This window comes from Panonychus citri, unplaced genomic scaffold, assembly GCF_014898815.1.
Source record: "Panonychus citri isolate SS breed McGregor unplaced genomic scaffold, ASM1489881v1 Contig00141, whole genome shotgun sequence".
Lineage (NCBI taxonomy): Eukaryota > Metazoa > Arthropoda > Arachnida > Trombidiformes > Tetranychidae > Panonychus > Panonychus citri.
Window position 1 is genome coordinate 1889492 of NW_026515546.1, and position 26241 is coordinate 1915732.

The 26241-nt window shown below is 29.2% G+C and overlaps 3 protein-coding genes and 1 long non-coding RNA gene across 8 annotated transcripts; 1 reads left to right on the forward strand and 3 right to left on the reverse strand.

Moving 5' to 3' along the window:
- Positions 1-13: 13 nt before the first annotated feature.
- On the reverse strand, positions 14-1758 carry LOC128395776 (SUMO-activating enzyme subunit 1-like). Its single transcript, XM_053356259.1, has 3 exons — positions 1477-1758; positions 918-1311; positions 14-781 (listed from the first exon to the last, which is right to left on the reverse strand). The coding sequence occupies exons 1-3, from the start codon at positions 1649-1651 to the stop codon at positions 274-276; spliced, it is 1077 nt and encodes a 358-aa protein (XP_053212234.1). The 5' UTR covers positions 1652-1758; the 3' UTR covers positions 14-273.
- A 1731-nt stretch (positions 1759-3489) lies between these two features.
- Positions 3490-20037, reverse strand: LOC128395773 (sodium- and chloride-dependent GABA transporter 1-like). The gene is made up of 11 exons (XM_053356255.1): positions 18538-20037; positions 17296-17427; positions 16680-17083; positions 11087-11221; positions 10496-10599; positions 10134-10258; positions 8830-8942; positions 8165-8296; positions 6498-6600; positions 5769-6037; positions 3490-4852 (listed from the first exon to the last, which is right to left on the reverse strand). Exons 1-11 carry the CDS (start codon positions 18806-18808, stop codon positions 4751-4753), a joined length of 1890 nt encoding a protein of 629 aa, XP_053212230.1. The 5' UTR covers positions 18809-20037; the 3' UTR covers positions 3490-4750.
- On the forward strand, positions 6015-16824 carry LOC128395777 (uncharacterized). 5 transcript variants are annotated; one of them, XR_008326715.1, is made up of 7 exons: positions 6015-6602; positions 6922-7489; positions 7705-7825; positions 8021-8624; positions 8722-9034; positions 9338-9470; positions 16688-16803. It is a non-coding gene; the product is annotated as an uncharacterized LOC128395777 (long non-coding RNA). The 5 variants fall into 5 exon arrangements; XR_008326716.1 differs by having other exon boundaries at positions 6059-6602; positions 8021-8387; XR_008326713.1 differs by having other exon boundaries at positions 8021-9034.
- Positions 20038-20956: 919 nt separating the features above from the next.
- LOC128395775 (MOB kinase activator 2-like) lies at positions 20957-25412 on the reverse strand. The gene is made up of 5 exons (XM_053356258.1): positions 25239-25412; positions 24884-25050; positions 24228-24324; positions 23839-23963; positions 20957-22171 (listed from the first exon to the last, which is right to left on the reverse strand). The coding sequence occupies exons 1-5, from the start codon at positions 25295-25297 to the stop codon at positions 21468-21470; spliced, it is 1152 nt and encodes a 383-aa protein (XP_053212233.1). The 5' UTR covers positions 25298-25412; the 3' UTR covers positions 20957-21467.
- Between the last annotated feature and the right edge of the window lie 829 nt (positions 25413-26241).

The following is a 26241-nucleotide window of genomic DNA, read 5'->3' on the forward strand; positions in this document are numbered from 1 at the left end:
GAGAGCAATTAAATTTACACTAAGATTGATTTGTTAATGATCAACAAAAACCAAAAGTGAAAATAAACAAAAAATAATTATTTCTGTCTATCAAAAAAGGGATCATCACAATTAATTAGGAGTATAAAGAAAATATATTTTTGTTGTAGTTATTGATGAATGGAGCTTTGAATTGCCTTTCTGAGATTGTTTAATTGTGGTAATTTTATCGTTTAGTTTGGTTGATGAAGATGAGGTAAATATTAGATGAATCGAATAAGTTATTATCGATTTTTATTTTCCAATGCTTTCGACGGTACCAGATAATCTGAGTCCATTGAAGAGGAAAAAGTTTCGTATGGGAGCATCTTGGTGGGTTATGGATCTAATTATGTCTTGACCAAGAGCACCTCCAATTATAGCTGAAACTGGACTTAATTCACCGTAGACATTGTCGAAAAATTGATCTTCCTCTAAATCTTTTAAACTTGATTTACTGTAAGCTAAATCGTCAGCAACTTCGTCTTTCAGTCGATTGAGTAGCTCAATATCCTCTGATCTGTGTTCGGCTTCTGGATATCGACCTTTTGCCTGGTAAAACTTGAAGAGAACATGAACTAAGATTAGAACAGAGCTTGTTCTCTTGGTAATTCCTATTCCAGCTTTTCCAGATTTAACAGCAAGAGCTTGTCTTAAAGGTACAAAGTCAAGATACTTTTGTACATAAGCTTTTTCTGGTTGCTCATTTTTCAATTTCTTTTCTGCAGGGCCTTCGGTATAGATTTCTTTTTGAGTCACTTCTCTAAAGAAATAATAAAGAAAAATATCGATTTTAGAAGCATCTTCATTCATGTATGTGTATATATACAAATATACATGTTGATAGGATTAAATGAGATTCTATCTAGATGAAAAACATAAGGAAAGGATAAACTTACTCGGATATATAATTATACTTTCTACCCAAATCAGTGAAAGAGAAACCATAGAAACCCCAATCACAAGCAGCGAAAAAATTTATATTCACATTTTCAATGGAATGACATAAATCATTGAGTTTCATCATAGTATCTGGATCATAGTTAGAGATGAAAACTACATTACAATTTTTCAATAGATTAACAAAATTCTCATCTGGGGTCTCTAGTTTCTCTTTGATATTCCAATCTAAAGCTTTAACCATAACCATTGGGTTTAAAGTCTTAATATTCTCAACGGAAACTTCTGCTCGATTAAGGCCAATTTTAACACGAGTAAAGATATTACTGAAAGAATCTTTCTCACTAATCTTGGCATCATCCATAACCGTTAAAGAATTGATTCCAGCCAACACTGTAAAAGAAAAAGCAAAAAGAATGAGTAAAAAGTAAAAAGTAAAGTATAGAAACACAAAAAGAATATGAGAGTCAAAAACATACAGAAACTGGTAGAATTCAGAGACTGATTTAGACCTTTTCTTAGAACAATTAACTCAGAGAGAATAGAGAAAATACTCACCAATATTCTTAATAACCTCAGATGAGAGTCCAGAACAACCAACACAAAGAACATTGGCTTTTCTCAACATCTTTTGAGAGTTAACACCCCACAAGCGAATTTGTCTATCATATAATTTAGCCTCATCTTCGGTAATCTCCCGATCAGAATTTGGATTCATGACATCAACTGACATTATTCCAAAAGTAACAATCAACAATTAACAAAGAAAAACTAATCAACAATTAAACGAGAAAAAAAACCGAAATCAAAGCGGCAAAAAAAATCAGAAAACTCAAAAATGTCTAATCACATGTTCGGTTAAGGGACCGATTCCTCATTACAGATAATTAATTTTCTTCGACATTTAATTTAATCGGGAAACGAATTTGTTTTTTTTAATTGTATATTTTGATCTCTTTATTATTTAATCATCTTGATTAAGATTTAGACAGTTGATTTACTCTGAGAGATTGTCACTCAATCATCTTTAAGAAATGATTAGTTAATAAACAAAATTAGTTAATAACACAGAGCGAGAGATGTGAAGGTAAGAAGAGATTTGATTAAAAATTACACTATTAGTTAATTGTCAGCAATTAGATTTGATTGTTGTTGTTGTTGAAAGACTCACAGTTATGATCATCATCTGTGTGTTTTGGTATTAATTACAATTAAATTTGATTCCGCAGTTGAAAGACTTGGTAATCAGAAGTGATTGTTTTGTTTGATTTAAGGGAAAGAAAAAAAAAAGTTAACAATTAACAATTAAAACAAAAGAGGATCATGATTACAGAGATTAATTGTTCATCTGATTAGTGATTAATTAGCTAATTCTTTCAATTCAACATTCTACTTTTGATTTGTTTACTTCGGATTTGATTTTCATTTTGCTTAATTGTTTCATTAATTGATTCTCAAAATGAAAATGCTCTAAATTGTTATTTGTTTGTTTCCATTTCATTTTGATTAATTTTAATTGTTAAAAATCAATTGTTAACAGAACTAATTAGTTCCTTTCCTTTTTCTGTATTAATTAATAATATATAATATAATATAATTATGATTATATAAAGTTTCAAAAATTAAATTGTTTCCTTGATTTGTTAAAATCAAATCAATACCAATTAACCAACATTTAACAATCAAATAATCAAATTATTTGATTTGATAAAGTTTAAGTTTAAAGTTAATTGGTTGGATTTTACTTAATTTTTAAAACTGTGTAATTAATTTAATTGAGATCCTCATTGATTCAATTTGATTCAATTAATAAAATTGATTAACAATAAGGATCTCAACTTTAAATTGTTTTCGATTTGCTTTGTAATAATTAATACAACTACTCATTTATAAGTAATTAGTTAATTGTGGGTGAGATGTTGAATTGTGTGAATGTGAAAGTTGATCAATAAGTGAGTGATTTGATTGTGATGAAATGGAGAGAGAGACAATTAAAGGCATCCTAAACAGACTGAGCTGATTTGAGAAAAAAACAATTAATCAAATCAACAATTAATGTTGTATATCCATACGTTTGTGTGATAAATATATTATATATTACAATTGTTCAATATTAATTGTTTGACAATTGTCTTGTTATTGTCGGTTGAGATTGTTAAAACATAAGAAATTAAATAAAACAATTACAATTAATAATCTACTTTTCTCATTACAATTTGATCAATTTTTATGATCGTTACCACTTCATAATTAGATATGTTTTAGTTTTTTTTTTGTTGATCCTGATGATTCAATATTATTTTGATTACTGAACTTTTCTTGCAAGTTAGTTTTGTGTGTATTGCAATTAAGTAATTACAATGAATACATAATGTGATTAGTTAATTAATAAGATGAATTTAAACTCAATCCAAGAGAGAAAAAAGATTAATGATTAACCAATAATCATTTCTTTTTGTTCACTATTAAAACACTGGTTCTGCAAAATCAATCGTTAATTGTAATCCAATTGTTGTTGTTGTTCATCTGATTTGGTTATGCGATTGTTTGATTGATCAAACAAAAGAAAAATGATTCGCAATAAATTATTTAATTAAGAACATTTTGAAAGACATTCGGTAATTGGCATCAATGGCATTTCGCTTGGGGGGCTAAGTTAATTTGATCCATTTTTAAATTGTGATCCAGTGATTTGCTTCGCGAGTTGATTTGTTTGCGTTTGCGTTAAATTGTTTCCAATTTGAAAGACTGTGGCCATTGTTTCGAGTTGATTTAAATTTAATTTCCCTTGTGCTTTTGATACCAAATTATTATTGTTAATCGTCACAGTGAATTGTTGCATTAATTAGTATTTATGGTTGTAGGTAGTATTAGCTGAATTAGTAGTTTAGTGGTATTAGTAGATTAAATGTAGATGATCATCGAAATTAACTATTATGAAAGACTTGATTAGTTTTTTTTAGTTGATGATTGATGTTGAACTTTAATTGATGAAGTTGATGATGTTTTGATTGTTCTTGTTGATGAAGATGAAGGTGATGAGATTGATGAAGATGATGAAGATGATGAAGATGATAACGGCAATGTTATTGTTGATATTGTGTGTGTTTGTTTTATGTTGTTGAAAGACCTTTGATCAGGATAGTTGATGATTAGTTGATTAGTTAATGATAACTACAAATTGTTCTTGTACTTTTTTACTCTTCCATAAGTAAATTTGAGAGAGACAAGAGTTTAAGACGGTTAATTAATAGTCTACAAGTAAATTTAGCAAACATTTCATCGTAATTAATAAATGTTCTTATGTCTTTGGTTAAACGGGAATTATTTTCTTTGATCACTTAATCAATTTGGAACAATTAATTGTCAACTGCATTTCCAGAAAACACTATCATCCAAAATTAAATGGATTGATTGTTATTAATATTATTGCTTTAGTTTTGTCCATAACTAGAAAGAAACTGGGACTTGCTTGAGATTCTGTTGTTGGTTGTTGATTGTTGGCAAGACTCTTGATTATATTATAATAGTTGAAGTAATTTAATATAAGCAATAACCATAATAATAATGGTAATAATAGTGGTGAACTTGGAAGTAGATGGAAGTAATAACAACGAGAATTTCTTTATTCTTTTGCTCTTTTCTTTTCTTTTGCTGATTCTGCTGTTGCTTTTCAATTGTGAGAAGAAGAAGAAAAAAAGGCAAAGAATGATGATTATATCGATGGTGTTGTTATTTGTTGATGATGAGAATGACGATGATGATGATGATTCCTTATGATGGAAATAAAAACAAAAAGAAAACCGGATTCCTAATTCTTTAATTTATCTCTTTAGACTGAAGTCATTGTTGTTACTCCTTTTTCTCTTAGCACTCGACGTCTTATTTCCTCCGTTATTTCAGGTATATCAGGTCTGAAGAGCTTCTTGATTTTCTGTAGAAAAAAAAAGAAAGAGAAAAAGATGACGAAGGATTAAAAAGAAAGAAAGTGAATAAAACACAAACTAGAAAAAGAAGAGAGAGAGAAAGAAGAAGAGAAATAGTTAATAGCTCGAGATCGATATTCAACCTCATTCCTCGTATCCTTCCCAGAGTAAAAACCTTCCCTGAAGATGAAAAGATGCTGCGCATCATCATCTCCATTAGAATCAATAGTAAAAAGAGAAAAGGATGATGAAGACAAAGATGAAGATGAAGATGAAGAGGAGAACAAATTGTTAAGGTTATTCAGCTTTAGCTTGAGGCTGGGATTGCTTATGCTCTCAATATTATGCCAACGATCAGTTGCTTTTCATGACCAAAATCAACGAAAACCCCAAAGTTACTTCTTTCATTACCTTCCTCATTTTCCTCATCTCCACCTCTTCCCTCCTCACTCTTTCTCCTCCTCTCCATCCTCATCTTTTCTCCTCTTTCATTTCTATTACACTACTAACATTCTCTTTTCTTTTCCTCTGTCTTTTTCTTTTCGCTGTTATACTTTTTTTTTCTACAACTTCTTTAACATCTACGTTTCTCCTTCTCCTCCCTCTCTTTTTCTTCTTCTTCTCTATTATCATCTTATACATTTTCTTCTTCTCTTATATATATTTATTTTTTCTGTTCTTTCTTCTCTTCGTCTTTTGCTTTTCTTTTGATCCTGATCTTTTTCTCTGGTCTTATTTTTTTTTCTTTCTCTCTTCTCCTACTTCCTCTCTTTCTTCCTCTCTGTCTACACACACAACACACATACACACACACAGTTATATATAAATGTGTAATCCATTACAAGTATATGTATTTTCTGAGAGGTATAAAAAAGAAAGCACAGAAAAGAGATGGTAAAATTAGTTGTAATAGAAAATATTTACCTCTTCAGTTGTTCCTGGTGTTACCCAGTAAATGTAGATAGCATAACCAGGAACACACAACATGGATGATAAAGCAAGAAGCCAACCAATCAGTTGACCCCACCAAGGGTAAACATAGTCCATATATGTTAATGGTTTGTATTTCATAAGGCTATAAATGAAGATTCCAACACAAATGATTGGAGTAGTTATTGTCCAAGATATTTTCCACCATATACTAGGCTCATAGCCCATCATATCTCTTAAATTGTCGTAATATCGATTCACCCCTACAGAAAAAAAAGAACAAAACAAAAATCAAATCAAATAAAAAAAATGCCAACAAAATAAAACAAAAAAAACATTAATCAAAATGGAACAACAATTAAAAAAAAGAATCGAAAATTTTTATTCGAAAGGGGTGGTTGTTAAATCTACATAAGAAAAACATATGATTTCTTTTCTATAGAAAATGTTGATTAATTTTTTTCTTTTTCCTCTCGGTGAAGATTAACATGGAAATTTATTATTAATTGTGTTTCTTTTTTTTCTTTTGGTTTTCTAATTAATAGAAATTATTGTTACTTAATGTGTGTGAATAAGTTGTTACCCTAAATTCGTTAATTGTGTTTAAGATTAACCGATAATTCCAATGATTAATTAAATATTTTTGTTGGAAGGAGAAACATGAAAATTGAAACAAAGGGAAAGAGGAAAAGTCAATCAATTGGATTAGTATTTTCTACTCACCGTAACTCCAAGCTATTGAAACAACTTCACAAAAAACAAGGAATAACAGTGCGAACCCACTGGCTGCATAGTAATTAAAAAGTTCAAACCAATATACGCCACCCTGTAAGTAGAAATTAATAATTAGTTAAACTAATAAGGTTTCCAATTGTGTGTGTATGTGTGTTGAGATTATAACCTGATTTCTAAAACCTAAAACATATTACAAGTTAATCGTAGTTAATCTTGGGAATATTGATACTGCTTGTGGTTTATTTTACCATGAGAAAACTTTCATGGTTTTTAATATGGTATAACTAAAATGTTCTCATTTTAATATGATTAATAAGATGTTAATGAATATTCATCTCAACAGAATTAATTCCATAAATTAATAGATACTAATTCTTAATTTTTTTTCTTCTTTCTCTTCTTCACATTATAGCCTGACGATTACTTTCCTCTACTACAAGGTTAATTATGTAATCTTTTCCATTTTCAATTGATTGGTACTTTTTCTTCTTCTCTAATCATAAATTCAACTTGATTTCATGATTATTTAATTTGTCAATGAGCAAAGTAATTGTAACAACACTTACATGGGAAAAAAAAGAAATGAACAATTTGCTTTATCAGCCAAATACAAGCAGAAAAAAGTGTTAACCAAATAATGGAAACATTTTCCTTAGATTATTGTTATGCTTTGTAAGCAGTAATTTGAATTATACATTTCAAGCCTTTTCTTTTCTTACGCTGAATTGAATATTCACTTCTCTCTCTCTCTCTTTTTTTCTATTCAAATAATATATCAAATGAACCATTGAATGATTAAGTTTAACAATTTACAGGTAGAACGAAAAACAAAAAGTAACGGTAAAAGAGAGAGAAACAATATTGATTGAAGCAGAAAACAAAAAAAAGCTTATGTAAGAAAAATAACAATTTAAAGGTAATGATAATGATGATTAAAAAATTTTTATGATGACAAGAAAATGATGATGATAAGAATTGAGGTAAGTTCACCTTAGTACAGGTAAAATGTTTTAGTATTCTTAATATTTCAAGGTTTATATCATTTTCAGTTAAACTTTGAGCTCTCAGGGGAAAAACATATCATGAAACATTATTCATGGTTAACATAATTCCAAGGGTAACTAACCATTTAGCTCAACTTTGTTTCTAATACAATTTTTTTCTTTCTCTCTCTCTTCATCTTTTGCTATTTCAGGAAAGAAAATAAATTCTCTGAATATTTCCATCTTCTTCTCCATGATATACATACATACACCTAGAAAAACCTTTGGAAATCAAATCTGAATACAGTGGCATTAAAAAAGGAAAAAAGAAAGGTAAAAGATGATAAAAGAAGATGAATTTAAATGTAAATCTTTCATATTATCATATTTACAGAGAAAAGAATTGAAAAAAAATTCTATTCCAAATAATATAATATAACCTTTAGCGATTTTTATCATTCCTTCCCTGTAATAATATATAACATTCTGTACATACACTAACCTTATTATTTTTGTTTCTTTTTTCAGTTATCAAAGCAATCAACTAATTACGATAATCAGTGTGCATCAATTTATGGTTACAATTCAATTGGATGGTAAAGGTTAATCATATGGGAAAAATGGTTTATTTCTCTGATATTTGGACTCTAATTGTTGTAACAATTAACTTACCTGGACGACAAAGAAAAACCCAATAATATATGAGATAAGACAGATAAATGCAATGAAGGCTTCTTTATGTTTCCTCAATATAGTTGGCCATTCATCTACAACGGCAGTGACAAAACCTTCCATGGTACAGAACTGGATTTAAAGACGAAAATCAACAATTAGAACAGATATAAAGTCTTGGACTTTTTGATTTTTCAAACAATCAAAATTATTCATCTTTTTGGTAATATTCAAAGATATTATATACAAATTCAATTAGATTTAATATCCAGCATTCAAACGATTGACACTATTGATTTTTTTTCCTTTCCTTTAAACTTTATTTTGACTGTTGTTGTTGATAAATTTGACATTATCTCTTGTCAAGATACTTCAACTCAGGTCACAATGTTTGTCTCCGACTTTCTTATATTATTGAGGGAAAATTTTGAAATTCTTGTCAAATATTATCATTTCTCAGGTATTGATAAATTTTACTTGCATCCAGACAATTTAAAGTCCATTTTCTTATGATATAACTGTCAAGTTATATAAATTTTACATTTGATTGATTTTAGTTTCAATGTGGTAAACTTTTCAATCAGTTTGGACGATAAACTCACATAAATAACACACAATTTAAATTGTTTGGAATCAAAGTGAATTAATATTCAACTTGTACTTACTTGACTGTCTAAACCTAACATAAGAATCATAACAAAGAAGAGAACCGACCATAAAGGTGATATTGGAAGATGAAGAGTCGCTGAAGGGTAGGCCAAAAATGCGAGTCCCGAACCTGGAAAAATGAAACAGAATCAAAGGCGAACAAAGAACAACAATTAGAACAATCAATTGGAATAATTTGGAACAAGAGAAAACATTAAATCGGTAAGAGATTCGTTTGAATTCAAGCCAAATCCTCCTCAAGCTGAGTAAAGTAATTAACTTTAATTGGTTGTTTAACTTTTTAACATCATGATAATAGTTAAAGGGAAAACTTTATCATTTTATTTCAATCATATTTTCACCATGAAAGTTTATACGATAATATTCAAAGTCGATGGTTTTTGACAGAATCTAATATTTGCCTATTGTTTATCGATGATAAAATTTACTTGTTAACTGAATTAAAACTAACAATAAATATCTTATCATCATTATCATGACCTTTCTCTCTCTCTCAAATTTCAGGAACGTTTTTTAGACAGAAAATATTAATATCATGATGAAGAGAAGGAAAAAATTGACCTGAAAAAAGGTATCATTTGATTGGAGGAATTCAAAGCTCGACAGGAATCTCTGAATTCTCAACAAGGATAACATGGTAAAGATTTAATGTAATATTAAGTGAAGACTTTTGATGTTGTGATCGATAAAAAAAGGATGAGGATGCTGATCATCATGAAGATGGAGGCAAAAAAAAAGCTGTAACGATCAATAGCACATTTATAATGATAAAGTTGCAAAGCTTAAGTTGAAACAATGGATGATTTTGATCGTTCTCCCAATGTAACTTACAATGATACTTTTTTTTTTATACTACAAGGAAGATGAAGATGATGAAAATGATGATCATCACCATCCTTAGTATCATGATGATGATGATAATGATGATGGAAGTGAATAAGTGAACCGTTTCTTTGATGCTCTTTTTTTTTGATAAGGTAACTAGTATATTAAAGGTCTTCCTCTTATATCAATTGACTTTTGGGATAAACCATTATTATTATCATCATCATCTTCTTCATCTTCTCATCTTCATCATCATTATTAAAAAATATAATTCTCAAGGTATTATCAGGGTATAAGGTATTATTTCAGTGGACACTTTAACCCTTATTCGTAAGTCTAAAACTAAATATTGAACTTTTCTACCAATAAAAAAGGTTACCCTTTTCTCACCTTTGTAAGTATCATGATTGTAAATGGTGATGATGATATTAGAGTGATAATAAAATGAATCAGAATTGATAATGTTTATGTTTACCTGAAGTTGCCACCTCATCAATGGGTCGATTCTGTTCATGAGCCATGAACCCAATGATACTGAATATCACGAATCCAGCAAATATTGAGGTTCCACTATTGATAAATGATATAATCAGTGCATCCCTATAGATGAATAAACAAAATTCCAACAATTAGTAAACAATTTAGAAATTACAATCAATGAAAACCCAAGAGATTATAAATTTCGTTTTAATCATTCAATATGTAAATAGCTCTTAATTCATGTAATATTCACATGATAACTTGACGCTGATGATTAGTCTAAATGGTTAACACGAAAATGTTTCATTTGTGATTCTGTTGATTAAGTTAATCACTCAGGTAGAAATTAAAATTTACCTTTGAACATTGTTATTGTATTTATTGTAACTTCCTAAAGCAATTAGAGCTCCCAATCCAAGACCATATGAGAAAAATATTTGGGTCGCTGCATCAATCCAAACCTTAATTAGTAATTAAATGCAATGATAAACAAGAGGAAAAGTTAATCCTCTGATTAGATATTATATTGAAATTGAAAATTTATCATGAATAATTGGAATTGTTGATTGTTCCTTGTGAATATCTATCATGAATCTAAATGGTTACTCATGAATGACAATCAAATGAAAGAGTCAAGGTAACAACATTAAAAATGAGAGATGAAAAAAAAAGACAATTTGATTGACAGAGTTGATGGTTTGTTCATGTTACATGAATAAGAGGAAGGAGAAAAAAATTCAGAATAGTAAACATTAAATTCTCTCTCCCTGTCTTCATCTACTGAGAAGATGATGGAGATGAAGATGAAGATGAAGATGATGATGATAATATGATAACTTGACTTCTGTTGACGACAACCTTAATTTAGTTGAGTTGATTCTCCCTCTTCCCGCCATCAACATCTTAATATTAAATCACAATATTTTCATGAATCATGATAATACTCACATCAGATTCTGTTATCCTATCAATTTTGGGTCTCAGATAATATAAGATCCCATCTCCGGCTCCAGGTAAGGTTACACCTCGAATCAATAAAATAATCAAAAGTACATAGGGAAATAAAGCAGTAAAGTAGACAACCTGTGAAAAACAAACAGAGCAATTAGTTAATTGTTTCAAATTGAACGGCAATTTTATCAATATTATTGAACAACAATCAGAAACTTTTGAAACTTTTGAAACTTTTCTCTTATAATAACTTATCATTATATTTATATGATGAATGATGAATAAGGATCTTGGAAATTGATTCCTCACTCTGATTCTGATCATTTTATCCACTTGATTCAATTAAATTGATTACAATTCTTATTAGTATTGTTTATTGATGTTATTATAATTCTGATATATTGTCATGATGATGGATGAGACTGAATGATGATGATAAGTTTGATATTCAATTTGATGTTTGGGTCAATTTTTTTTTTCACTTCACGTTTGGACTTGAATTTGTTTCCTGGTTGATTTATTTGTAACCTGAATAGAATGTAGGTCAAATCATCCTTTTGTCATCCTCATCATCATCCTCATCATCATCCTCATCATCCGCATCCTTATCATTTACAAAAGCTTTAAGTCCATTAATAAATCAATTTATTCAACCAAACAATCAAATCAAACATTAAACAGACACAAAAGTTATTATATATTGAAATAATCAGTTTAATCAAATGATTTACCAATACAATTAACTAACTATCAGAATATTAATTGTTAAACATATTAGACATTAACAATTATGATTACAGTTTTAGTTTACCTCATGAGGATTGATTCTAATAGTAACAATTATGCAAATTGATTTGTCAGCATTTCTATTGATCAGTTAATTGCTACTTAACAATCAGCTAATTACTGTTCCTGTAATACAAAAAAAAGTGTACAAGAAAGGTAACAAATTTGACCACAAGATCTCCAGGGACAGAGGTCAAGTCTCTTCATATACCAATGAGACTATGATCTGAATTAACCTTGAAAAAAGGTCAACTCGTTATCGAGATACCGATGGATTTGATTACTCAGTTTAATCATTTCGATGATTAATTTTTGCTATCATGTTGGTGAAACACGATTTTGATTAATCATATCAATCATTTAGCAACTTAATCACTACATTAACGATCAATGATTTAATATTCACGGAACGAAAAAAAAATATGACAAAATTTCATCACAAACATGATGTTTTTTCATGATGATTCTGAGTATCATCTTTCTGACAATTTGATGAAGATGATGATTTATTTATGGAAGATACTTTAAACTATTAACTCGATTGGATTATCTCACTTTACCATGAACATTTTCACCAATTTCTCAACATCTCTGAACTTTTTTCCTCCTCTATTCACCTTGATTCTTAATCTTCCTTTCCATTCCCTCTTCCATCATCTTTTATCATCATTCTCATCTCATAGTTTATCATCTTCTACCTTCAAGCATCATCATCATCATCTATTGTCTTCATGTTACCTGATTTTTTCTCAATTCTGACTTGACGTTATATCATCGATACGATGATGATACTTATTGAATTACAATGAAGAGAAACGATTGAATCAAAAACCCAAGATGATTTATTGATCTAATCATTCTTAATTATCACAATTAACTAATCACATAACAGGATTATCTGCCTTATTGCTAATCAGCAAAGTTTTTTAATCCACCATTCAAATTGGCTTCGTTAATCCAAATGTTAATCTAACCACAGAGACTCAAGTTATATGATCATTTTGCACGATGAGTCTCATTCAACATGTATTAAAATCGAACAATTATTGATTTTTTGAATATTAAAATTCAGTTTATTGATTGAAAATTATGATGTTGATCGATTGAACATTATTCAAAATCGACAATGATTGATCGTTAATTGATCTATGACTTAAATTGAATTTATCATATGATAACAATATTTTATATAATTGAAAATTTTGAAAATTAATTAATCATAATTGTTGATTAAATTTGAAATTTCATCTTTTTGTTAATCAGAAATTCATCATGGAACCAAAATTCCATCAATAATGAAAATTTTCTTGATCATAAATTTCTGATTTTTCACAAAAAGAGAAATTTCAAATTAATTTTTCCACAATAGTTAATTTTCAAAATAACAATTATAGTAAAATATTGATTTTATCATGAGAATGATTAATTCGATTAAAAATTAAGGTCATTTTAGATCACCAACAGAAGTGATTAAAAATTTTTTCTATTATTTTGTGATTTTCTGAATAATGTCCAAAATTTTGATAACATCATAATTTTCAATCAACTTCAAATTTTAATATTTCAAAAACTAATTTAATAATTGTTCGAGTTATTATTTTGAATTGAGACTCACTTTTCGTGTGAATTGATCATCTAATAATACTTTTGGATTAATATTTTTTTTATGGATTCTTAATCTATTAGTTTAATCATCTCTAACAATTTAAACTGATTATTTGATTGTGTTAATCAAATAGAATGAAAAATGTTAATATTTACAATGGTTTGTTGATTATTCCAATGGATGTGAAATATTAGCTAATTTAAATTCAGACAATTTAGGTTAACGATGTTACCATTTGTTTCTTGTGATAATTTATGATTAAACAATCAGTGGATTGAATTGATTAATAATGTAAATTGTAAATTGTTGTTGTTACAACGATCAAGTGAATTGTATTCAATTGTAATGATCACAATTCTGTTTTGACAATCATCAGCATCTTTGTTTAAATCAACATAATCATTGATTGTTAAACCAATTGAATCAACCAACAGAACGAGAAAAACTTAATCATTTGCTAAATCAAAGGTGATTAATGTTAATCAAACTGCTGAACAATTTGATTTAAGATGAAACTTTTTTCATTCTTGATTTAATCTTGAGTAAAGTTAATCAACTAATCAACAGTTTAACCAAACACTTATCCTTAAATCATTTGTATTGTTGCAATTGGTTGATTGTTGATAAAATCAAATTAGATTTGCATCAACAACAACAACCAAATAGGAAAAGTTAATCAACAGAAATAAAATTTTTTTCTTTACTCAATTGGAATTTAATTTAAAAGGCAAACCAACAATTAACAAATCGATGTAACAATTAATTAACCAACCCAACATATACAAGAATAACAATTAAGATGATTTTCAAAGGAAGAAAACTTTTTTATTCCTTAAAACAATCGTACCCTAAATGGAAATGAATTTACAACAATTAACGTAAATAATTGTAATTGTTACGTTTGTTATTGTTGTTCATGATTCATTGTAAGTGAAAAGTTTCCCTCAATGATAATGATAATAAGAAGGTGATTCTGATCAAATTGTTCAACCGAGAATGAAATTGAATCATTTCTAGATGAACAATCTCAATCAGTGCTTGTGTATTAATAATATATTTTCATCCGCATCTCCATCATCTCCATCCTCATCCCATTCTGATCCAGTCAAGCTTTCTATGAATATAATAATATCCAAAGGTTTTCATTTCCATTTGTGAATCGATTTTTTTCATCATCATCTTCATCCAAATCTCTTCCCCATCCAACATACAGATACATTCATATTATTATTATGTATCCATGATGATAAATAATATATATGAAACTGTAAGATGATGTATCTTATCATGAGTATTGGAGCAAAGTGAAATTGTTTACTTTTGAAATATTAATAGTTAACAGAAAACACTGATTGAAATTGAGGGCGAAAATTTGAAAATCAAATCAATTGGTACAACAATTTACTAACCACAACATTCAATTGTGTCCCTGTAACAATCATCATTATCAATAGATTTAAAATCACTTGTGATCCTCTCATCACTTTACAATTTAATCGTCATCATCATCATCTATGATCATCAAAATATCACCATTTTCATTGTTATTATTTGGTTATATCATTTTGATTGTGACTTGGTATTGTTATTATTATATGAAGATTAGTTTGTTTTTGTGGCAATAGATTTAGGATTGAGATTATTGTTGATCTTCAGCTGATCATCAGAACTTTTTTTCTTCTTCTAAGTTTGTGATGATAAAATATTTTTCTACTTCTCCTGGTAAATAATATGAGAGTGATATTATTATACCAGAGTAGTAGTTGTAGGCTAGTTAACTGAGTGTCTACGATTTATTGATCGTACGAAGGAGCGAATGAGAGGAAGAGAGAGAGAGAAAGATGATAAAAGATGAGGATGAGGATGCAAAAAGAGAGAGCAAAGATGATGCTTCGCTGAAAGAAAAGCTCTCAGCTTACAAATTGAGACACAATTATGTGTAAATGTTGAGAGAGAGAGAGAGAGAGAGAGAGAGAGAGAGAGAGTGAGAGAGAGGGGGTTGACTTTTTATCCTTTTCCATTATTATTTTATATCGAAATACAAAAGTCCAGAAAAAGGAAGATGATAATGATGATGAGGAAGAAGATGAAGATGAAGAGGAGGTGATGATGATGATGATGGTGAATGGGTGGGTGGATGTTAATCATGAGAAACTGTTTAAAGTTTAAACTCCTTTTGTATTTAATGAAACTTGGCATCGAAACTGTAACATGTATATTACATAAAAAAGTATTGATTACAATTTGAACGCAACTCGGGATGAAACTTAATTGTTTAGTTTTTTTCCTCTCTCTTTGGTTAATGATTAACTTTCCTAGTAGATTGATTAAAGTTTAACTTGGAAATTAATTTTCAGTATATTGTAATTTACATAGGTAACAATTCATAATAGTGATTGTGTTTATATTGATTAGTTGATTGATTGATTTGGAAATATTTTCAAAAGTTGAATATTAATTTTTTTCACTTTAATTTTTAGCAATTTAATCTTGAAACTTTGACTTGATTGGTTTAAACTAACGATTTACAATCAATTTATTGATCAAATCATCTAAATGTAATTATTAGAAAGTTTTATTCGCTCGACAATCAGTTAATTTTCAATTTCTTTCTCGATTCTCTTATAATAGTTTGAATGATGTAAAGATTATCGACTTGATGGTGATTAACTTAATTGTTGGAGTTTTGTTTAATTGAGGAAAAGATAGATTGAGATTCTGTCAACCTATGGGATGGAAAAAATTTAATTCTATCATTTAATTTGATTATATCGGAAATTTCCGATTGACTTTAATGAACCAGAAATCACCGAAACCGTGATGATGATTAGAAAGGAAGAACTAAATTAAACACAATTGATTGATAGAAATTTCTGTCAATCAATTCAATTAAACACCATGATGGTGAAATCTAATGAGATCCAGGATGATTATTATTACGATAATTAGTTAACTAGATAACAATTGATCAGAACAAATTCTCATCATCTTTCAAATAATGATAATAAACTTGATTCGGAAATATTGATTAACTTTGGGTTTCGATATTACTACAAATATATTAACAATTTAGTGGTGATTTATTTTTCACCGGAGAGAAAGGCAAAGATTTTGATAATAATAATAAAGATAATTAAGTTTTGATTGTTGTTATGAAATTGTGTAAAATATTTAATGATTAACTGAATCAATGTTTACCTTTCCAGTCCATTTAACTCCTTTCCAAATGCAAAAATAACACCCAATCCATGAGACCGCCAATGTGACCGCTAACGGCCAACGAATCTCACCCAGATCATGTAAACCCGTTGTGACCTGAAGTACCTGACGTTCCCAGTATTCCTTAACTGGACTTCGATAGTATGTACTATTTAATAGTCGACAATCTTCGGTAAATGTTATCGGATCAACCCGACAATTGGACCATTTTTGCTTTAAATCAGAATCGGTGATACAATTTTTGGTATTCCAAGAGTTGTTACAATCGCGCCAAGGTACATCCAGCCCGAGGGAAGACCAAGCATAATATAAAGCCCAGGCCAACACAACGATGTAAAATGTATTCAACCAAAAGGCCATTACAGCAGCAGCATAACCAACACCTTAATTGCGAAAAATTAACAGATTGAAAACAATTAATTAGTCGACCCAAAGAAACAAACGTTGCAACGAAGACGAAACTTAGTATTATCTCAATCGGGCGAAAGTTTTTACTACCGATCGAATTTATATTGATATTGAGATTTAGTGGACCATTTTTGACCTTAATCGAATATCGTTGGAACAATCAACGAATTTAATTAGCTACAATTACCTTTAAATATTGGACAAATTCGCCAGACTCCGATTCCTCCGATTCCAAGAAATTGTCCCAAAGAAATTTCCAAAAAAAATGCTGGGATTCCAGCGAAAAACAGGCAAACGCAATATGGAACTAAAAATGCTCCTGAACAACAATTAAAAGACGAATTAAAAGTTAATCATTAATTACTAGAAGTAAATTAATTCTCTCATTAATCATTGTACACACAAATAATAATAACGGTTCTTGATTGTAATAGATACAAAAATAACATCAAGGTTAATTTAGGTTAACATGATTACTGTTATTTTCATATGTAAGTTGATAACCTTTTTTTTATATCATTTTCTTATGATTAACATATGATTATGATTAATTTGATTGTTACAATTACTAATAATGTATTTTTATGTAGTCTAACTATTATTCAATTAATTTATTGACATTGTTATTTGATCATATTATTAACATTACCATTGAGTATGAGATGATTTAACAATCAAGTGAATTTTTTTCCCTCACATTTGATAAGTTGACAGTTTAATGGATTTAGTTTGTGCTGTAACAATTTAGTTAAATTGTTACAATCAATTAATCATTAATCATGAGAGAAAGAGAGAGGGAAGAGTAAAAGAATATAAAACTTAATTGTTAAGAAAAAATATTGATTCTAATTGTTTAAATATGTATAAATTATATTCTGTTACCAAGTTAATTGGAATTGGATTAAATTGTTATCAATCGTATTTCTGGTAATCAACTAATGTATTAATTACTGAATCAATTGTTGGATTAAATTTTTACTTTAAAATAAACTTAAACAATTAATAAGTTGAAAATAATTAAGAAACCAATCAAGTTTTCAATAACTAATTAAGATGAGAGAGCAATTAATTAATTTGTTACATTGTTAACTATTTATTACCTGGTTAATTGTGATGTTAAACTTTGATAATTATAATTTTCTTTATGGTAATTTATTAATTAAAAACAAACAGTTGTGTCAAAATTTTGCGCATATTCTGATAATCATATCAACTAATTAATTAATGAGAGAAAAATTGAACAATTTAATTAATGAATTAAATTGTCACACATATAAAATTTGCAAAGGTTAACACGTTGCAAAGGTTTGTCAAGATAATTAGATAATCCTTTTCTTGCTAATCAATTCACAATAGGAATCAAATTAAATTGAGAGATTGTGATTAAATTTGGTATTCAGTTAATTGTGATTAAATTGTGATTACTCACCTCCTCCATTCTTATAACAAAGGTAAGGAAATCTCCAAACATTACCAAGACCAATCGCATAACCAATACAAGACATTAAGAAATCCAGTTGACCACTCCACTGACCACGTTCATTTGCTTCATCACTCAATAACTTCACCTCCGTAGGCACCAAATTGCTATTTTGAGCCCCACCATTGGCCCGAACCGGACGATTACCCGAACCCGAATTGTTACCACCACCGCCACCACCAGCTCCCGAAAAGCTATTCATTTCAACCTTATCGGCCATTTTGATTCCAATTAAATTCAATTAATCAGATCAACGGACCAAACTGAATCTCTTATTTCCGATTAATTTTTGTTTCCAATCTTTTAAATGATGAAATTGTTGTTCTAACAATTAACTGATTAACCGATACCTGGAAGATTTTTTTGATAATACCAATTGAAGATGATGATATGATGATGAGGATGATAATAGGAAGATGAATCTAATCTTGGCCGTTTTTGTTCAAACAATTGATTACCAAACCATAACCACAATTAACAATTATAATATATATAATTAGATATTAATTGTAAAATTAGACAACAATTAAAAGGCTGTTAGATGATATGATTGATGTTAACCCAACACAATGAGACACAAATTAATTAGCAAAAGACTTTGACTGAATTGATTTCACTTGAAATAAACAGTAATTGATAATGAATTTGATTAATTGATTGATTGATTAATCAAAGAAAAGGTATTTGTGGTCCACGAGGCAGAAAGACAAAAGATTTTAATTAAGATGATGATTAGATGATTAGATTTGAAAGACAATGTTGTTTACTGAAAGACTGAAAGTATTGACACAACGTTGAGCGTTTCGATTATATAATCAATTGATTAACGTTAATTGTTGGCCTGATAGAAACAGGGAAAGCACTAGTAATTAACAATTTATAATAAATAGATAATATAACAATCATGTATGGAGAAAGTTAATTGTTGGTAATTAAAATGAAAAGACGATTTTCTTGAAACGGGTTAACACATAATAAGAAAATTGGAAAAAATCATAAATAACAAGAAAAAGAAAAGAATATTTTTTTTTCTTCTCTTTCAAAGATTAAGAAGATGATGAAGATAATTAGAAAGAAAGAAAGAAAGAGAGAGAGTATATGTGTGTATTAGTGAGTATGTATATTTGTGAGAGAGAGTAAAGGGGGTGAATTAGTCGAAATGATGATATTCGAAAGAGAGAAAATGTTCTTTTTCTCCTTTTCAAATGTTGACAATTTTTACACAAAAAACAGAAGAAAAAATAAAATGACTGAGCAATCGAGAGAAAAATTGAAATCCGGGAACTGAAGATGATGAGGATGATGGAGGATGATGAAGATGAGGATGAGGATGATAAGATTTCGGGTCTTTTTTAACAGGGAATCAAATAAATATAAGACTTTTTTTTCTGTTGAGGTTTAAAGATGAAGAGGATGAGGATGAAGATGATGAAAGGCAAAGTAACTGGCAATTGGAAAGTAAGATGATGATAAAATGAATCACGCATCGGTTTTTATCATCATCATCTTCATCCTTTTTTTATCATTTGCTATTGGAAAAATTCATGCGCCATCTTTACCTCCGCATCCTTTTTTTTTACAGTTACTTTCATCTTCATCTTTTATCATCCGTTTTAAAGGTAAACCAGGAAAAAAAAACTTAGTTTCGAACTTTGTTTTTCTCCTCATCTTCATCAGAAATTAATTCCTTCCCATTAATTGTGACAATCAAGAGTAATTATGATGATTTAAACAGCTGATTCTCAATCAAGATCATTTTAAATGTCACTTTCGGTGCAATTGATTAACCAGTTTGTCCATTTGTTTGTCCATCAATTGGTCAACCGTCTTGAACCTTCATTTTGATTCTCAATTCATTATAAACTTGCAATTAACCAACAATTAACTTGATTGATTGTTGTACTTAATTAACATTAACGTGTTGCAATTTACTTTTTTCGTATTATCCTTTATTAATTAAAGTTATCAAAAAAAACAATTTATTAATCATAATAATCGTAACCAATCATATTCCAGATCTTAATTTACAATTTAAATCAGAATTTTTAATCATTGAGATGAAATATTACAACAATTAATTGTTTATCTTTGGTTATCAATTGTTAATTAGAATTATAATCAATTAATTAAGCTCTTTTTCTCATCTCATTCAGCTAAATAACAATTAAGTTCACTTTCAATTTAAAATAATACTCATACTTGTTTAATATATAAAAAGTATAATTAACCTAATTGTTAACATTAGAAAAAAAGTTTTAATTGTTGATTTGATGATCAGATTTGATGGATTGGCGATGATGATGATGAGATGGATGTTAATAAATGAATTTGTTTTCATTTCTCCCGAGAAAATAATTAACCGAGTAAATCAAGTTGATCGCAAGTTGATTGATTTCAAATCAACAATCAACAAAATTATAATTGATAATTTTGGTCTTAATTGTGATTCTTTGTGATTATATTGAAATAATTTACTAGAAAAACAAAAGGAAAAACATTAATGATCTTAAATCATCAAAATTGTTGTTGATTTTCAGCTGATTGTTGATCAACATTCATTTTAAACACAAACAATTGAAAGTTTTGGTGTTGAAGAAGATAAATTGATGCGAGAGATATGATGAAGGAAGATGATGATAACTTTTTTTTTCTTCTAAAATTAACAATTAGATTTAAACATAGAAATTATTTACATTATATTGACTTCGAATTTTTGTATCATCTTTTTTTCTTGTTGTCTTGTTTTCTCAATCTTATACACCTTTTTGTTTTCTTATAACATTGATTTTCTTTATCTCTTCACATATATATATATATTTATATTTATATACTGATTAACTTAAATTGTTGATTTCTTTTTTATCTTCTTGTTGAGGCAATTAAATGGTGATTAAGAATTTTGCATCCATGGGACAGTTTTCAGGTGGATCATCATCAACAGCCATATTCTCAATAAAGCTATTGCTATTATTTATAAAAGGACTAATACTCCGACACTGATTAGTGGAAAGATTTTCATCATTTGACTGTTGATCATCAATTAAATTTGAATCTTCACCCATAGTATCAGATTCAATGGGTGTTGAAGGCATCATTCTACTGCTACAATTAACATCATCATTTACAATTGTTGTTGTTTGTTGGGTTGACGTTGACGTTGTAGATGTTGTTGTTGATGTTGATGATGTTGTCGTCGACGTCGTCGTTGTTGTTGTTGTTGTTGTTGTTGTTGTTGTTGTTGTAGAGGTTGAGGTTGAATTTGTCGGTTTAAGACTGGGTGACATGGAGGTCGTTGGATTTTGGTTTGGGTCATCAGGCTTAGTGTGGTCATCATCATCAGGCTTTGGTGGGAAGAGCTTCAATGAAACCGCCAGGTCAGCAAGAACTTCAGTTTCTTTCTCATCGATCATCGTAAATTGATCATTAAAAAGCATAAAATGAGAGAATATGCAATTTGTCTGCGGATGGAGATTCAAAAGTTCAATCTCTTTGAAATGTGAATGGTAAATATGAGCCAATACGCGAAAAAGAAGTAACATAATCTTCTTAACAATTGACTCAAAGGAACTCGGGAATTCTTTATCTATAGAATTGAAAGAAGAGAAAAAAAAAGATGAACGTTAGTGATTGAGTATTGATCAAAAAATAGGAAACAATTGAGAAGATATTGAATATAAGAATTTATCAAAATGGAAAAAAAGAGATGAATAGAGATGAAAAAAGGGGCATATAAAAAAAGGATAGAAAAAGCTAATCAATGGAACTTTAAACGGATTAGAACACAATATGAAGCCCAGTTCAATTCATTCACTTTTGCGAACACTAAATGGCCTAAATAAAGCGGAAATGTACCAATGAAATAGCCTGAAATAGGGTTACATTAGTATATCAACAACAGAAGAAAAAAAATGAGATTCAACAGAAAATTGACCCAAACTGATCAATGAGAAAGGGAAAATAGAAAGAGAAGATAATCATATCAACCGGAACTTTATAGATTATTTGTTTCCTCGAATAAATTGTAATCTGTAAACATAGAAGAGAGAGAGAGAGAATTCTGATTATTCTAAATATTGATAAGCATGGACGAAGTAATCGCTCTTATAATAGTGGAAATAACTATTCCAAGAGATTGGGATTAATTTCTTTCATTATTTGTAAACAAACAAAAACCTATTATCATGGATAAGAAATGAAATCCCTGTGATCATCTTTTTGCCAATTTTTCCTTCATTTTCATCATGGAGATCGTGAATTTCCCATGATTTTTCATCCATGACTTTGCATTAACTAGAAAAATGGTTAATTAATTCTGATTAACTAGAAAAGTGGACATTTCTTGTTATTCTTTCATTGATTTTCAACAAAAGATGAAAAAAAATCTCCAATTATCTTCTTGTCCTTCTTCTCATCCTCTGGGATTTTCTAATACAAAAGGAAACAAATTGAAACAATGGAATAAAATATTTTCTAAATGAGTTGATCATAATTATCTCCATCTATTCTCCTTCTCCTCTGCTTACCTGGTGAAAATAAATACAATAGATATTTAAACACATGATACATCAAGTCAAGGATTATGAGCTCTCATGAAATGCTACTTAATCCAGAAAATCCAGTCCAAATTTCCTAGTGACCTTCTATTTTGTCTCACTCTCTCTCTCTCCCTCTTAGTGCTTTTAAAGAACGATCTTGTCTTCAATGAATGTCTTCTGTTCATAATTATCAAAAATTATCATCACTTGAGCTGAATCATTAGCCATTTTTCATTCATGTTTATGTATTAATCGAGTTTGCCAGGAAACCAGGTTTTCTTCATCTTCTCTGTCTTTCTAGTTTCTCTCTCACTCACTCATTCATTTCTCTAACCATGAAGTATTTCTACACACAGTCTCTTTCTATTGTCGCTTATTTTTTCCAAGTGAAGACTCGAAGCTATTGAATGTATATATTTATCTCTTTCTCTCTTTCTCTCTCTCTCTCTCCTTTCCTTTCCTCTTCAACTCACCTTTTACATTTCTAATTCAAAATACTAACAAGCTATTACTTATTAATGATATACATGTTCTATCATTTCTCATCTCTTTTTCTCCTTTTTTTTACTTCTTCTAATTAATTATCTTATAATGTTCAATAGGCTTCGCAACAGTTATGTCAAATAAGAGACAATAATGATGAAAGATTATTGAACTAAATGGTTATGATATCGATAAAAGGTATTGGAAAATAAAGAGAAAAGGCAAATTTTACCGAATTTAGTTGGAAATATTGATTCGTCATTAACCGTCCGTTGTGTGTATGTCATAACATAGTCAATATATTGTGGAGCAGGTAATTTACAACGTTTACCTTTCTCATCAACCCATAAGTACAACCTAAAAAGAGATACATAGTGAGAGAGAGAGAGAAAAAAAGAGGAAAAGAGATAATTAGAATTAGTTAGAAGGAAAAAAAAAGGTAAAACAAAGGCGTATCAATAGAAGTAAAATTAAAAGTGGAAGGGGTTGGTTACAATCAAGAATGTTGAGAGTAAATGAAGAACGAGGACAAAGATGACAAAACATGGTTTCCTTTAGAACGTCAATAATTTAAGATCAATTGTGCTCTTCAATTGATAATACAAATCAATGGTTTCTTACCTATTATTAGGTCCTATCATATCAGGACATCCTGAAGTATTACAAAACTCTGAAATGGTTCCATAAATGAGATTTATATGATCAAAGAATGCTAAACCTGGATTATCAAGGTGATTGGTTGAAAAAGGAGAGAAAAAATAAATCAATGTATAAGATGAGAGTTGATCTTGTTATGCGAGAAGATGAAAACAAAAAATCCAGTTAGTTTCCTTTTTTTTTCTTTGTTTTCTTTTTGCCAACGTTAGAGGGAAAGAAGAAGCTTCATCATCATCATCAGGTATTGACATGAACAATTGATTTAGAGGAATGACCATGATTACAATTAACTTATGGTGTATTTACTTCCATCAAAATAATCGACAGAAAGGAGAGAGGAGAGAGACAGAGACAGAGAGAAAGTGGAAATAGTCATAGTTGGTTCTGATCAATTCAGGACAATGGAGAAAAAGAGCATGCCAAACTGGCTTCTTCTTTTCCTTTTTCTGGTATTGATGATAAGGGGAAAAGAGAGATGATGATGACAATATTTCTTTTTCTTCTGAAGGCAAAAAGAAACAACAACAACAACAACAAAATGGAATGGAACATCATTGATGGTAATTATTTTTAAAGGACACTGGTTTAGGTTTGTTTCTATCTTTTGTCTGGTTACGTACAGTGTGAGGCCAACCATTCATTGTAATTAATACCATCAGGTAGTTGGATAATGTCTCTTAATCTGTACTCCGGTGTACAACATTCAAGAAGCTCATGTTGGAGGTATCGTTTAGATTCTTGAGATGGTGGTGAACAGGTGGCATCTTTTTCTTTGCGTCGACCTTTACTGTTTGGTTGAAGAAAAATTTCCATCATGAATAATTATGGTCACCGGATAAGAGAGAAGAAATAAAAAAAAAAAGGTGAAAAGAAAATGAAAACAATGGAAGTTGCAATGGAAAAGGAATAAAAAGAGAAAGAGAGAAAAGAAAATAATGAATTACAAAGAAAGAAGAAGAGAAATTAATTACTTACCCCATAAACCAATCAACCAAAGTATCTCTAAAATATTCTCCTAATTGTAATTTATCCATTAATCCATTAAACAGTTAGAATGGATAATATTAATAAACAATAATATGAATTAAAAGTAGACGTCGAAGTGAGTGAAGATTTTGCTGACTCGCTGAAAGTGAATATTTTGAGATCGGCTCACTCACTCAGCTGGTTGGAAACAAAATTCGATCACTGGCTCACTCAGTCAATCACTCAACCAATCAGATTAGAATTACAGTCAGAGCTCTTCATCAATAGATGTCACTAGTAGTGATAGACGATCATCGAATCTCTGATCGATCGAAAAATCGATTAAAAACTGAAAAGATCGATTGATCTTCGATCAAATTTTTCTAAAGGTTCCATTGATTTTTGAATAGAAAAAATTTCGCGCCACCAAATGTGAAAGAGAAATTATCTAACTTACTTTTTCCCTTTCTTTTCTCTCTGTAATCGATTTTCTCACAAAATTGATCGATCAATTTTTTTCTCAAAAAAATCGATCAAGATTGAGGACGAAACTAATATTAATTTACCAGTGATGATTCACAAAAAAGAGGTTGACAAGCTAATTAATTGTTCTAATTAGAAAAAAACAATACCAAAAATGAGAGATGAAGGTAAAGATATTCAGATGAAAACAATAAGACACAAACATTGAAAGTTAAGGTAAATTTTGAGTAAATGAAGCCAATTGAAACACTGAACTTTACTGAAAATTACTCAGTAACTAATCTGATTTGATTGTCGATAATCACTAAATTACTCGACCTGTACAATCAAAATGATCGATAACCCCATGTAATCATTGACCACAAACCCACTGGTCAGCTCAATTAGCCCCTTTTCCCTCATTGTTTTCACTCATATCGATAAATGTTCATGTTAAAATTGATCATTTCAAACGATTGTTTTGTGAATTAACTAATTGTGATAGACTCAAGTTAATCTGAAAATAATAAACAAAAAGGTTATTAGACTA

Coding starts and splice junctions, on each gene's coding strand:
- LOC128395776 (XM_053356259.1), bottom strand. CDS start 1,651: ATGTCAGTTGATGTCATGAATCCAAATTCTGATCGGGAGATTACCGAA. Junction 1,312..1,476: donor TGAGGTTATTAAGAATATTG/GTGAGTATTTTC, acceptor TTTCTTTTACAG/TGTTGGCTGGAATCAATTCT. Junction 782..917: donor AAGTATAATTATATATCCGA/GTAAGTTTATCC, acceptor TTATTTCTTTAG/AGAAGTGACTCAAAAAGAAA.
- LOC128395773 (XM_053356255.1), bottom strand. CDS start 18,808: ATGGCCGATAAGGTTGAAATGAATAGCTTTTCGGGAGCTGGTGGTGGC. Junction 10,600..11,086: donor ATAGGATAACAGAATCTGAT/GTGAGTATTATC, acceptor TTACTAATTAAG/GTTTGGATTGATGCAGCGAC. Junction 8,297..8,829: donor TGTTAGGTTTAGACAGTCAA/GTAAGTACAAGT, acceptor CTTTAAATCCAG/TTCTGTACCATGGAAGGTTT.
- LOC128395775 (XM_053356258.1), bottom strand. CDS start 25,297: ATGGATAAATTACAATTAGGAGAATATTTTAGAGATACTTTGGTTGAT. Junction 23,964..24,227: donor ATGATAGGACCTAATAATAG/GTAAGAAACCAT, acceptor ATCTCTTTTTAG/GTTGTACTTATGGGTTGATG. Junction 22,172..23,838: donor AATATTTCCAACTAAATTCG/GTAAAATTTGCC, acceptor TCAATTCTATAG/ATAAAGAATTCCCGAGTTCC.